At 36.3% G+C, this 13,988-nt stretch overlaps 1 protein-coding gene across 13 annotated transcripts in view; it reads left to right on the top strand.

Moving 5' to 3' along the window:
- Nucleotides 1-13,988, top strand: part of dlg3 (discs, large homolog 3 (Drosophila)) — a 216,508-nt gene that overhangs the window by 119,115 nt on the left and 83,405 nt on the right. For all 13 annotated transcript variants that reach the window (XM_061900276.1, XM_061900282.1, XM_061900283.1 and 10 more), the window contains 2 exons: nt 9,950-10,106; nt 12,623-12,725. In XM_061900276.1, the coding sequence (XP_061756260.1) occupies nt 9,950-10,106; nt 12,623-12,725 (260 nt within the window). The remainder of the gene's footprint in view (nt 1-9,949; nt 10,107-12,622; nt 12,726-13,988) is intronic.

Raw genomic sequence — 13,988 nt, 5'->3', positions numbered from 1 at the left:
ACTGGACTCTCACTATTATGTTAGATCCACAATGGACTGGACTCTCACTATTATGTTAGATCCACAATGGACTGGACTCTCACTATTATGTTGGCTCCACTGTGGACTGAACTCTCACTATTATGTTAGATCCACTATGGACTGGACTCTCACTATTATATTAGATCCGCTATGGACTGGACTCTCACACTATTATGTTAGATCCACTATGAACTGGAGTCTCACACTATTATGTTAGATCCACTATGGACTGGACTCTCACACTATTATGTTAGATCCACTATGGACTGGACTCTCACACTATTATGTTAGATCCACTATGAACTGGACTCTCACTATGATGTTAGATCCACTACGGACTGGACTCTCACACTATTATGTTAGGTCTACTATGGACTAGACTCTCACTATTATGTTAGATCCACTATGGACTGGACTCTCACACTATTATGTCAGATCCACTATGGACTGGACTCTCACACTATTATGTTAGATCGACTATGGACTGGACTCTCACTTATGTTAGATCCACTATGGACTGGACTCTCACTATTATGTTAGATCTACTATGTACTAGACTCTCACTATTATGTTAGATCCAATATGGACTGGACTCTCACTATTATGTTAGATCCACTATGACCTGGACTCTCACACTATAATGTTAGATCCACTATGGACTGGACTCTCACACTACTATGTTAGATCCACTATGGACTGGACTCTCACACTATTATGTTAGATCCGCTGTGGACTGGACTCTCACAATATTATGTTAGATCCACTATGGACTGGACTCTCTCACTATTTTGTTAGATCCACTATGGACTGGACTCTCACAATATTATGTTAGATCCACTATGGACTGGACTCTCTCACTATTATGTTAGATCCACTATGGACTGGACTCTCACAATATTATGTTAGATCCACTATGGACTGGACTCTCACACTATTATGTTAGATCCACTATGGACTGGACTCTCACATTATTATGTTGGATCCATTATTTGTCGAATACGAAACATTATGGCCACGAGCAATGAAAAATCCATGAATTCGCTGGACTGTTTTATAAGCCGCAGGGCTCAGAGCGTTGGTGGGGGAAAGGAGTGGCTTATAGACTAGCGGTGTGGGCTCGGCAGAGTGGGGTTGAGGCTTTCCGACGCAATATGTTCAAGAATTACGACATTTCTAAGTCAGAGAAGATGAAACTGCTTGGTGTACGCTGGCAAACGAGCAGGGGAATCTTCCTGACAGGAATGTTGTTGTGAGGGAGCCACATTGTTGGCGGCAGTGCTGGTGATGGTGTGTCTGCTTCCCGTCCCGCCACACCACATTTGACAGGCCCGGAAATTTCTAACTTTCTAAAGTCACGGCGCTCTTCGGGGTGGGGGAACAGGGGGAGGGGGCGTGGCCTGTTAGCTGGGAGACAAACATCCGCCATGTTCACCGTCAACATCTCGTCCTCCGTGTCTCTGGCGAGGGGACGACCTCCTCGATGCACGGGCGGGACATGCACCTGGAGGGGTGGCCCTCGGATGCGGCGGACCCCCAGGTAACCACGGCGATGTGGCTGCTATTTTTATTGCTTGGATCCAGAGTCAAAGGGGTGTCTTTCCACTTCTTGTGGTGTCTGTCAGCCATTAATGGTAACTATTCTTCATCTAGTCCAAAAAATATCAAAAATACTTTTTGCTTTGTTTTTAAATCCGTCCTGTAGATCACAGATGTCAAACTCAAAGCCTGGGGGCCTCATTTAAAACAATTTTAACCTCTTAAGGCCCAGGCTGTTTGTTTACATCCTTTTTTTTAATTTTTTTTACTTATCTTTGCTATTTTGGCTTATTAGACCCCAATTAGAATAGAAACTAAAAATCATCTTTTCATATGATGTGCTTAGTCCATAAGTACACATACGTGTACATCATGTTCAGTGACATGCTCATTTTTATTTTGACGCTTTTTTCCCCCTCCAAATTCCTGACACCACCTGATGGCAGTATAAGTGTCCACATAAGTGGCCATAAGACCCCAATTCAGTAGTGTACACAATATTGTAAATAAGAGCTAAAAAGTGCTGTCCACGCATGTGGACACTAAGGACTATTTTAATGTGGCATACCATACCACACATTTAAAGTGGCCCGCCACATCATTTAAAATTAAAATAAATACTTGCAGTTTTTTCCTGGATTATAAAGGGTACCGGTATTCAAGCCGCACCCACTGAATGTTGGTAGAAAAAAATATTTGTCCTTATATTGGCTGCATCGGCTAATATACAGTATATGTATGTATATATATATATATGTATATATATATATATATATATATGTGTGTGTATACATATATATATATATATATATATATATATATATATATATATATATGTATGTGTGTATATATGTATAGATGTATATATATGTATATCTGTATATATATGTATATATATGTATATGTATATATATATATATGTATATGTATCTCTATATATATATGTATCTGTATGTATGTGTGTATATATGTATATATATATATACATATATATATATGTATGTATATATATGTATGTATGCATGTATATAAATATGTATGTATGTGTATATGTATATATAAATGATAAATGGGTTGTACTTGTATAGCGCTTTTCTACCTTCAAGGTACTCAAAGCGCTTTTGACACTACTTCCACATTTACCCATTCACACACACATTCACACACTGATGGAGGGAGCTGCCATGCAAGGCGCCAACCAGCACCCATCAGGAGCAAGGGTGAAGTGTCTTGCTCAGGACACAACGGACGTGACGAGGTTGGTACTAGGTGGGAATTGAACCAGGGACGCTCGGGTTGCGCACGGCCACTCTCCCCACTGCGCCACGCCGTCCCCAATATATATATATATATATATATATATATATATATATATATATATATATATGTATATATATATAGATGTGTGTGTATATATATATATATGTATGCATATATATATATATGTATGTATATAAATATGTATGTATATAAATATGTATATATGTTATATATATATATATATATATATATATAATGTACAGTTGTGATCCAAAGTTTACATACACTTGTAAAGAACATAATGTCATGACTGTTTTAAGTTTCCAGTAATTTCTACAATTTTTTTCTTCCTCCAAACATATTCCTGGGTATAAAGAATTTGGAGGTAGTCCTCCTTTTTCATTGTCCCATTTAAAGCACCAGTTCCATTGGCAGCAAAACAGGCCCAAAGCATAATACTACCACCACCATGCTTGACGGTATGGATGGTGTTCCTGGGAGTAAAGGCCTTACCTTTTCTCCTCCAAACATATTGCTGGGTATTGTGGCCAAACAACCTCCATTTTTGTTTCTTCTGACATCACACGGACAAAGATAAGACATTCTGGAGAAAAGTTCTGTGGTCTGAACAAACATTGTTTTGAAATGTATGATGATGTAATATTTAATTTTATTATTAGAGATGAGTAAAGTGAAAATATATGTAATTGCACACTACCGTATTTTCCGGACTTTAGACTGCTTTTGATCTTTTTTCATATATAAGGCACACTAAATTATAGGGCGCTTCTTTGGTCAAAATGTTGCATAAATTATGTTTACACGTACACAGGTATCTCCTGTGTGTGACTGCCATCTTCTGATCACACTTATCATTACACCATGTACCAAATAAAATTGCTTTCGAGGTCTGTAAGCAAAACCAAAAGTATTCAGTACATTAGGCGCACCGGGTTATTAGACGCACTGTCGAGTTTTGAGGGAAAAAGACGATTTTAAGTGTGCCTTATAGTCCGGAAAATATGGTATATTTATTTGTGTAATACATTCATTAAGAAAAGGTAAGGTACTTAATTAACAAATATTATTTCCACCCTTCCGAGGGACACACAAATTGATGTGGGGGACCCGGGCCTTGAGTTTGAGACCTGTGTTCTATTGAGAACCATGCCTTATTTCCATGTGGGACTGGATGTGTGTCCTTTTCAATGCCTTGGATTATTACGTGAGTGCATGCAAGGCCGGGAAAAATTCATGTTAGTTTTTTCATACTGTAAAATCTATGGTTGTTTTGTTTTTATAGTGGATTATTACTCTATATTAAATAACGGTTTGAAAGTGAATTTTACTTACGTGCGTGCCTGCGAGGCCGGGAAAAATTCATGCTAGTTTTTTAATACTATAAAATCTACTGTTGTTGTGTTTTTATAGTGTATTATTACTCTATATTGTATAACGGTTTGAAAGTGGATTTCACTTACGTGCGTGCCTGCAAGGCCAGGAAAATTTCATGCTGGTTTTGTAAACTGTAAATTCTACGTTTCTTGAGTTTTTATTATGTATTATTACACTATATTGAATAATGGTTTGAAAGTGGATTTTGGTTACGTGCGTGCCTGCAAGGCCAGGAAAAACTCATGGTTGTTTTTTTAAACCGTAAAATATATGGTTGTTGTGTTTTTATAGTGTATTATTACTCTATATTGACCAACAGTTTTGAAGTGGATTTTACTTACGTGCGTGCCTGTAAGGCCGGGAAAAATCCATACTCATTTTTTATACTGTAAAATCTACGGTTGTTGTGTTTTTATAGTGTATTATTACTCCATATTGAATAACGGTTTGAAAGTGTATTGTACTTATGTGCGTGCATGTAAGGCCGGGAAAATTTCATGCTAGTTTACACATATATATATATATATATATATATATATATATATATATATATATATATATATATAATTGTGTTCAATTGTGTTTTATTGTCCTTTTCAATGCCTTGTATTATTGTGTGAGTGCCTGCAAGGCCGGGAAAAATTCATGCTAGTTTTTTAATACTGTAAAATCTCCGTTTCTTGAGTTTTTATAGTGTATTATTACTCTATATTGAATAATGGTTTGAAAGTGGATTTTTACTCACGTGCGTGCCTGCAAGGCCGGGAAAAATTAATGCTAGTTTTTTCATACTGTAAAATCTAGGGTTGTTGTGTTTTTATAGTGTATTATTACTCTATATTGAATAACGGTTTGAAAGTTGATTGTACTTATGTGCGTGCCTGCAAGGCCGGGAAAATTTCATGCTAGTTTTTTCATACTGTAAAACATATGTTTCTTGAGTTTTTATAGCGTATTATTACCTTATATTGAATAACAGTTGGAAAGTGGATTTTACTTATGTGCGTGCCTGCAAGGCCGGGAAAAAATCATGCTAGTTTTATATATATATATATATATATATATATATATATATATATATATATATATATATATACATAAAATTGTGTTCTATTGGGAACCATGCCGTGTTTCTGTGTCGGACTGGATGTGTCCTTTTCAATGCCTTGTATTATTATGTGAGTGCCTGCAAGGCCGGGAAAAATTCATGTTAGTTTTTAATACTTTAACATCTACTGTTGTTGTGTTTTTATAATGTATTATTACTCTATATTTAATAACGGTTTGAAAGTGGGATTCACTTATGTGCGTGCCTGCAAGGCTGGGAAAAATTCATGCTAGTTTTTTCATACTGTAAAATCTACTGTTGTCATGTTTTTATAGTGTATTATTACTCTATATTGAATAACGGTTTGAAAGTGGATTGTACTTATGTGCGTGCCTGCAAGGCCGGGAAAATTTCATGCTAGTTTTTTTATACTGTAAAACATATGTTTCTTGAGTTTTTATAGCGTATTATTACCTTATATTGAATAACAGTTGGAAAGTGGATTTTACTTATGTGCGTGCCTGCAAGGCCGGGAAAAATTCATGCTAGTTTTTTATATATATATATATATATATATATATATATATATATATATATATATATATATATAAAATTGTGTTCTATTGGGAACCATGCCGTGTTTCTGTGTCGGACTGGATGTGTCCTTTTCAATGCCTTGTATTATTATGTGAGTGCCTGCAAGGCCGGGAAAAATTCATGTTAGTTTTTAATACTTTAAAATCTACTGTTGTTGTGTTTTTATAATGTATTATTACTCTATATTTAATAACGGTTTGAAAGTGGGATTCACTTATGTGCGTGCCTGCAAGGCTGGGAAAAATTCATGCTAGTTTTTTCATACTGTAAAATCTACTGTTGTCATGTTTTTATAGTGTATTATTACTCTATATTGAATAACGGTTTGAAAGTGGATTGTACTTATGTGCGTGCCTGCAAGGCCGGGAAAATTTCATGCTAGTTTTTTTATACTGTAAAACATATGTTTCTTGAGTTTTTATAGCGTATTATTACCTTATATTGAATAACAGTTGGAAAGTGGATTTTACTTATGTGCGTGCCTGCAAGGCCGGGAAAAATTTATGCTAGTTTTTTATATATATATAAAATTGTGTTCTATTGGGAACCATGCCGTGTTTCTGTGTCGGACTGGATGTGTCCTTTTCAATGCCTTGTATTATTATGTGAGTGCCTGCAAGGCCGGGAAAAATTCATGTTAGTTTTTAATACTTTAAAATCTACTGTTGTTGTGTTTTTATAATGTATTATTACTCTATATTTAATAACGGTTTGAAAGTGGGATTCACTTATGTGCGTGCCTGCAAGGCTGGGAAAAATTAATGCTAGTTTTTTCATACTGTAAAATCTACTGTTGTCATGTTTTTATAGTGTATTATTACTCTATATTGAATAACGGTTTGAAAGTGGATTGTACTTACGTGCTTGCCTGCAAGGCCGGGAAAAATTCATGCTAGTTTTTTTATATTTTATATATATATATATATATATATATATATATATATATATATATATATATATATATATATATATATATATATAATTGTGTTCTATTGGGAACCATTACGTGTTTCTGTGTGGGACTGGATGTGTGTCCTTTTCAATGCCTTGGCTTATTTTGTGAGTGCCTGCAAAGCCGGGAAAAATTCACGCTAGTTTTTTTTTTATACTGTAAAATCTACGTTTTTTGTGTTTTTATGGTGTATTATTACTCTATATTGAATAACGGTTTGAAAGTGGATTTTACGTACGCGGGTGCCTGCAAGGCCGGGAAAAATTCATGCTACTTTTTTAATACCTTAAAATCTACGGTTGTTGTGTTTTTTTAGTGTATTATTATTCTGTATTAAATAACGGTTTGAAAGTGGACTTCAGTTACGTGCGTGCCTACAAGGCCGGAAAAAAATCATGCTCGTTTTTTTTTATACTGTAAAATCTAGGGTTGTTGTCTTTTGATAGTGTATCATTGCACTATATTGAATAACGGTTTTGAAGTGGATTTTATTTTTGTGCGTGCCTGCAAGGCCGGGAAAAATTCATGCTCATTTTTTTTACTGTAAAATCTACGGTTGTTGTGTTTTTATAGTGTATTATTACTCTATTTTGAATAACGGTTTGAAAGTAGATTCTACTTACGTGCGTGCCTGCAATGCCGGGAAAAATTCATGCTAGTTTTTTATATTTCATATATATATATATATATATAATTGTGTTTTATTGGGAACCATGCCATGTTTCCATGTCGGACTGGATGTGTGTCCTTTTCAATGCTTTGTATTATTATGTAAGTGCCTGCGAGGCCGGGAAAAATTCATGCTAGTTTTTTAATACTGTAAAATCTACTGTTGTTGTGTTTTAATAGTGTATTGGGTTGGACGGCGTGGCGCAGTGGTAGAGTGGCCGTGCGCAACCCGAGGGTCACTGGTTCAATCCCCACCTAGTACCAACCTTGTCACGTCCGTTGTGTCCTTGAGCGAGACACTTCACCCTTGCTCCTGATGGGTGCTGGTTAGCACCTTGCATGGCAGCTCCCTCCATCAGTGTGTGAATGTGTGTGTGAATGGGTAAATGTGGAAGTAGTGTCAAAGCGCTTTGAGTACCTTGAAGGTAGAAAAGCGCTATACAAGTACAACCCATTTATCATTTATTGAGGTGGTGACTTGTCCAGGGTGTACCCCGCCTTCCGCCCGATTGTAGCTGAGATAGGCGCCATCGCCCCCCGCGACCCCCCAAAAAAAGGGAATAAGCGGTAGAAAATGGATGGATGGATATTCTATATTGAATAACGGTTTCGAAGTGGATTTTACTTACGTGCGTACCTGCAAGGCCAGGAAAAGTTCTTGCTTGTTTTTTAATCCCTAAAATGTACGTTTCTTGAGTTTTAATAGTGTATTATTACTCTATATTGAATAACGGTTTGAAAGTGGACTTTACTTATGTGCGTGCCTGCAAGGCCGGGAAAAATTCATACTCTTTTTTTATACTGTAAAATCTAGGTTTGTTGTGTTTTTATAGTGTATTATAACTCTATATTGAATAACGGTTTGAAAGTGGATTTCACTTATGTGCGTGCCTGCAAGGCCGGAAAATTTCATGCTAGTTTTTTTATACTGTAAAACATATGTTTCTTGAGTTTTTATAGCGTATTATTACCTTATATTGAATAACAGTTGGAAAGTGGATTTTACTTATGTGCGTGCCTGCAAGGCCGGGAAAAATTTATGCTAGTTTTTTATATATATATAAAATATATGTTTCTTGAGTTTTTATAGTGTATTATTACTCTATATTGAATAACGGTTTTGAAGTGGATTTTACTTGTGTGTGCCTGCAAGGCCCGGAAAAATTCATACAAATTTTTTATACTGTAAAATCTACGGTTGTTGTGTTTTAATAATGTATTATTGCTCTATATTGAATAAGGGTTTTGAAGTAGATTTTACTTACATGTGTGCCTGCAAGGTCGGGAAAAATTAATGCTCATTTTTTATACTGTAAAATCTACGGTTGTTGTGTTTTTGTAGTGTATTATTACTCTATATTGAATAACGGTTTTAAAGCGGATTTTACTTATGTGCGTGCCTGCAAGGCCCGGAAAAATTCATACAAATTTTTTATACTGTAAAATCTACGGTTGTTGTGTTTTAATAATGTATTATTGCTCTATATTGAATAAGGGTTTTGAAGTAGATTTTACTTAAATGTGTGCCTGCAAGGTCGGGAAAAATTCATGCTCATTTTTATACTGTAAAATCTACGGTTGTTGTGTTTTTGTAGTGTATTATTACTCTATATTGAATAATGGTTTGAAAGTGGATTTTACTTACATGCGTGCCTGCAAGGCCGGGAAAAATTAATGCTAGTTTTTTATATATATATATATATATATATATATATATATATAAAAAATTGTGTTCTATTGGGAACCATGACGTGTTTCCGTGTGGGACTGGATGTGTGTCCTTTTCAATGCCTTGGCTTATTATGTGAGTGCCTGCAAGGCCGGAAAAAAATCATGCTTGTTTTTTTTTATACTGTAAAATCTAGGGTTGTTGTGTTTTGATAGTGTATTATTACTTTCTATTAAATAATGGTTTGGAAGTGTATCTTACTTACGTGCGTACCTTCAAGGCCGAGAAAAATTCACGCTAGTTTTTTTATACTGTAAAATATATGGATGTTGTGTTTTTATGGTGTATTATTACTCTATATTGAATAACAGTTTGGAAGTGGATCTTACTTACTTACGTGCGTGCCTGCAAGGCCCCGACATATGTGTGTGTGTCTGCGTTTGACCAATCTGGCCTCCAAAGCGATCTTTCAAAAACCGAGGCGATCTGAAAAAAAAAGCCTTTTTTCTGACAGGATGAGTCATCGCGGCGGGTGATGAAAAAAACAAAAAAAATACGGAGATTGAGTGGGGTCTGTGGAGCAGGATGTATCTCATTTTGTGGGTGTGGGTGGTGAAGTGTGTGTTGGTGTGGCTGTAAAAATCAACATGAAATGTTATTTGACAGGAAAAGAGGTGTTCAACATGCAAACATGATCAAGACTAAACTGATAGAAGATGGCTGACCCTTCCTTCACCTGTGTCGTTGCATGATTTTTGGTGTCGCTGCCCTCCGGCCTCACAGCTTTTGTGGTCCCCGGCAGGGAACCGAGGAAGGTGTTGCTGCACAAGGGCTCCACAGGACTGGGTTTCAACATCGTGGGCGGAGAGGACGGCGAGGGCATCTTCGTCTCCTTCATCCTGGCCGGAGGACCGGCCGACCTGAGCGGCGAGCTGCGGAGAGGCGACCGCATTTTGTCGGTCAGTATCTCCATCTTTTTAGTCCTCACTTCAAAAATGAGCTTGGCTTAAAGGGGAACTGCACTTTTTATCTTTTAGAATTTTTGACCATTATTCACACGCCTTATTAGAGACAAGAACTATAAGGCGCACTAAAATCCTTTTCATATTCTCAAAATTTGACAGTGCGCCTTATAACCCGGTGCGCCTAATGTGCGAAATAATTCTGGTTGTGCTTACCGACCTCAAAGATATTTTATTTGGTCATCATAAGTGTGACCAGTAGATGGCAGTCACACATACGAGATATGTGTAGACTGCAATATGATGGCAGTATGACTCAAGTAAACAACCCCAACATTTAATATGTTCATTGAAAATATAGAACATTACACACAGCGCTCAAAAATCCAGCAATTTTTTTTAAGTATCAATCAATCCCCTTTATTTATATAGTACATTTAAACAATGGAAGAGCGATGTTCATATTTTGTTAGGATTCACTCCTCTTTTACTTTATTTTTACTTTTATTTTTAACTTTTTTTAATAGTTTTTTTTTATTCATTCCTCTTTTACATGGGATTTACAATACTAACTATGATCAATAAAACATTGAATATCAAAAAGAAACATGAACATCGCTCCTCTTTACCGTGGGATTTACAATATTAAAGGCTTTTTTAATTCATTCCTCTTTTACACGGGATTTACAATATTAACTATGATCAATAAAACATTGAATATCAAGAAACATGAACATCGCTCCTCTTTAACGTGGGATTTACAATATTAAAGGCCTACTGAAACCCACTACTACCCACCACGCAGTCTGATAGTTTATATATCAATGATGAAATATTAACATTGCAACACATGCCAATACGGCTGGTTTGGTTTACTAAATTGCAATTTTAAATTTCGCGCGTAAGTATCATGCTAAAATGTCGTGGTATGATGACACGTGCGCTTGACGTCACGCATTGTAGAGGTCATTTTGGTCCAGCACCGGTCACAGCTATTAGTCGTCTCTTTTCATCGCATAATTCCACATTTTTATGGACATCAGTGTTGCTGAATCTTTTGCAATTTGTTCAATTAATAATGGAGACGTCAAAGAAGAAAGATGTAGGTGGAAAGCGGTGTATTGCGGCCACTTTTAGCAATACAAACACAGCCGGTGTTTCCTTGTTTACATTCCCGAAAGATGACGGTGAAGCTTTACTATGGAACAGAGCGGTCAAGCGAACATGGTTCCCTACCACAAGTCAACCAGCAGGTTTCGGTGAGAAAATGGTGGTAATAAGTCGGCTCTTACCATGAGCGGAGAGCTTGTATCGTTCCTCGTGCAGCTGTCAAAGAGGCAGCTGCGACTCTCTTGCCTCCTTCCACCGGCCGCCCCCGACCGTCGGATGCTTCCATTGTGGAGGAGGGAAAAGAAAAAAAATCTCAGCCCGGCCTGACGGGCTGCCTTCGCCTCGTCGAGTAGCTTGGCTTCCCTCGGAGACACTGGCAATCACCACACCCGTGGCCACGGCCCACCGACTTTCAGGTTGTACAGGCACGACCATAAAATCTCACCAAAACACTAGTAACACAATAAGCAGATAAGGGATTTTCCAGAATTATCCTAGTATTTTTGTCTTAATAACATCTGAATCGCTCTGCCGTCTATTTTTTTTCTTTTTTTTTCTAGTCCTTCACTCTCACTTTCCTCATACACAAATCCTTTATCCTCGCTCAAATTAATGGGGAAATTGTCGCTTTCTCGGTCCGAATCGCTCTCGCTGATGGTGGCCATGATTGTAAACAATGTTCAGATGTGAGGAGCTCCACAACCCGTGACGTCACGCGCATATCGTCTGCTACTTCCGGTACAGGCAAGGCTTTTTTATTAGCGACCAAAAGTTGCGAACTTTATCGTGGATGTTCTCTACTAAATCCTTTCAGCAAAAATATGGCAATATTGCGAAATGATCAAGTATGACACATAGAATGGACCTGCTATCCCCGTTTAAATAAGAAAATCTAATTTCAGTAGGCCTTTAACTCTGAACAATAAAACACTGAATATTAACAAAATATGAACATCACTTCTATTTTACGTGGGATTTACAATATTAACTATGAACAATAAACCACTGAATATTAACAACATATGAACATCACTTCTATTTGGTATTAGTGTTCCTGTAAAAAAAAAAAAAAGGGAGCCAAACACACATACTGCACAGCAGGTTTTTACGGTTAAATGTGCATAAATAATTTATACACAAATACACATTGGCCCCCCAGACACATTTTTTCTCTCAGTGTGACCCCCGAGTCCAAATATTTGCCCAGCTCTGCACTAAAAGGTGTGTTCACAGCCTAAACACATTTTACACGATCTAAATTCCAATATTAAGGCTAGACCTCGCACCTATTTAAAATGGTACAACAATATGATAATTAAATTACAGTAGGGTATTTATTGAGGTTTATAGAACCCTCAGCCATTTCCAACGTTATGATATTCTTGTCATTGTTCGGGTTGCAGGTGAACGGTGTGAATCTGAGGAACGCCACACACGAGCAGGCAGCTGCCGCCCTGAAGAGAGCTGGGCAGACGGTCACCATTATTGCTCAGTACAGGCCTGAAGGTAAGTCTCGTGGCCGTGTTATCATGTCGCCATCAATAGTTGTAGACTCTACCATTGGATGATGTGGAAACTGCTCCATGCACATCAGATACCACACACAAGGGTGGTCCCCATACCTATAGTTTGGTGCTGGTATCAAAATGTATTTCGGTACTTTTGGATACTTTTCTAAATAAAGGGGACCACAAAAGATGGCATTTTTTCCTTTATTTGAACAACAAATCTTAGTGTACATGAAACATATGTTTATTGTTGCAATTTAGTCCTTGAATAAAATAGTGAACATAATAGACAACTTGTCTTTTAGTAGCAAGTAAACAAACAAAGACTCCTATTTAATAACATATTGTGTCATTTATCTACCTATTATTTTGTCTACATTATAAAGGACAAACTGTAAAAAATATATAATTAATCTACTTGTTCATTTACTATTAATATCTGCTTGTTTTCTGTTTCAACGTGTTCTATCTACACTTCTGTTAAAATGTAATAATCACCCATTCTTCTCTTCTTTGATACTTGACATTAGTTTTGGATGATACCACACATTTAGCTATCGATCCGATACCAAGTCGTTACAGGATCATACATTGGTCATAGTCAAAGTCCTCATTTGTCCAGGGACGTATTTTCTGAATTTATAAACATAATATAAATTTAAGACAAAACAAAAAAGATTTTGTGATGCAAAAAATATCGATGCAATCATAGTAGTATCGACAAAAAATCTTAACATAAAACATATGTTTATTATTGCAATTTAGTCCTTAAATAAAATAGTGAACATACTACACAACTTGTCTTTTAGTAGTAAGTAAACAAACAAAGACTCCTAATTAGTCTGCTGACGTATGCAGTAACATATTGTGTCATTTGTACACCTATTATTTTGTACACATTATAAAGGACAAACTGTAAAAAATGGATTATAAATCTATTTGTTCATTTACTGTTAATATCTGATTATTTTCTGTTTCAACATGTTCTATCTACACTTCTGTTAAAATGTAATAATCACTTATTCTTCTCTTCTTTGATACTTTACATTAGTTTTGGATGATACCACACATTTAGGTGTCGAGCCGATACCACGTCGTTACAGGATCTTACAATGCTCATAATTTAAGTCCTCATTTGTCCTGGGACTTATTTTCTGAATTTATAAACATAATAAACATTTAAGAAAAAACAAAAAAGATTTTGTGATGCAAAAACATATCGATGCAATCATAGTATTATTGACAAAAAATCTTAACATAA

This window comes from Nerophis ophidion, linkage group LG05, assembly GCF_033978795.1.
Source record: "Nerophis ophidion isolate RoL-2023_Sa linkage group LG05, RoL_Noph_v1.0, whole genome shotgun sequence".
Classification (NCBI taxonomy): Eukaryota; Metazoa; Chordata; class Actinopteri; order Syngnathiformes; family Syngnathidae; genus Nerophis; species Nerophis ophidion.
This window is presented reverse-complemented; position numbering and strand designations above follow the sequence as displayed.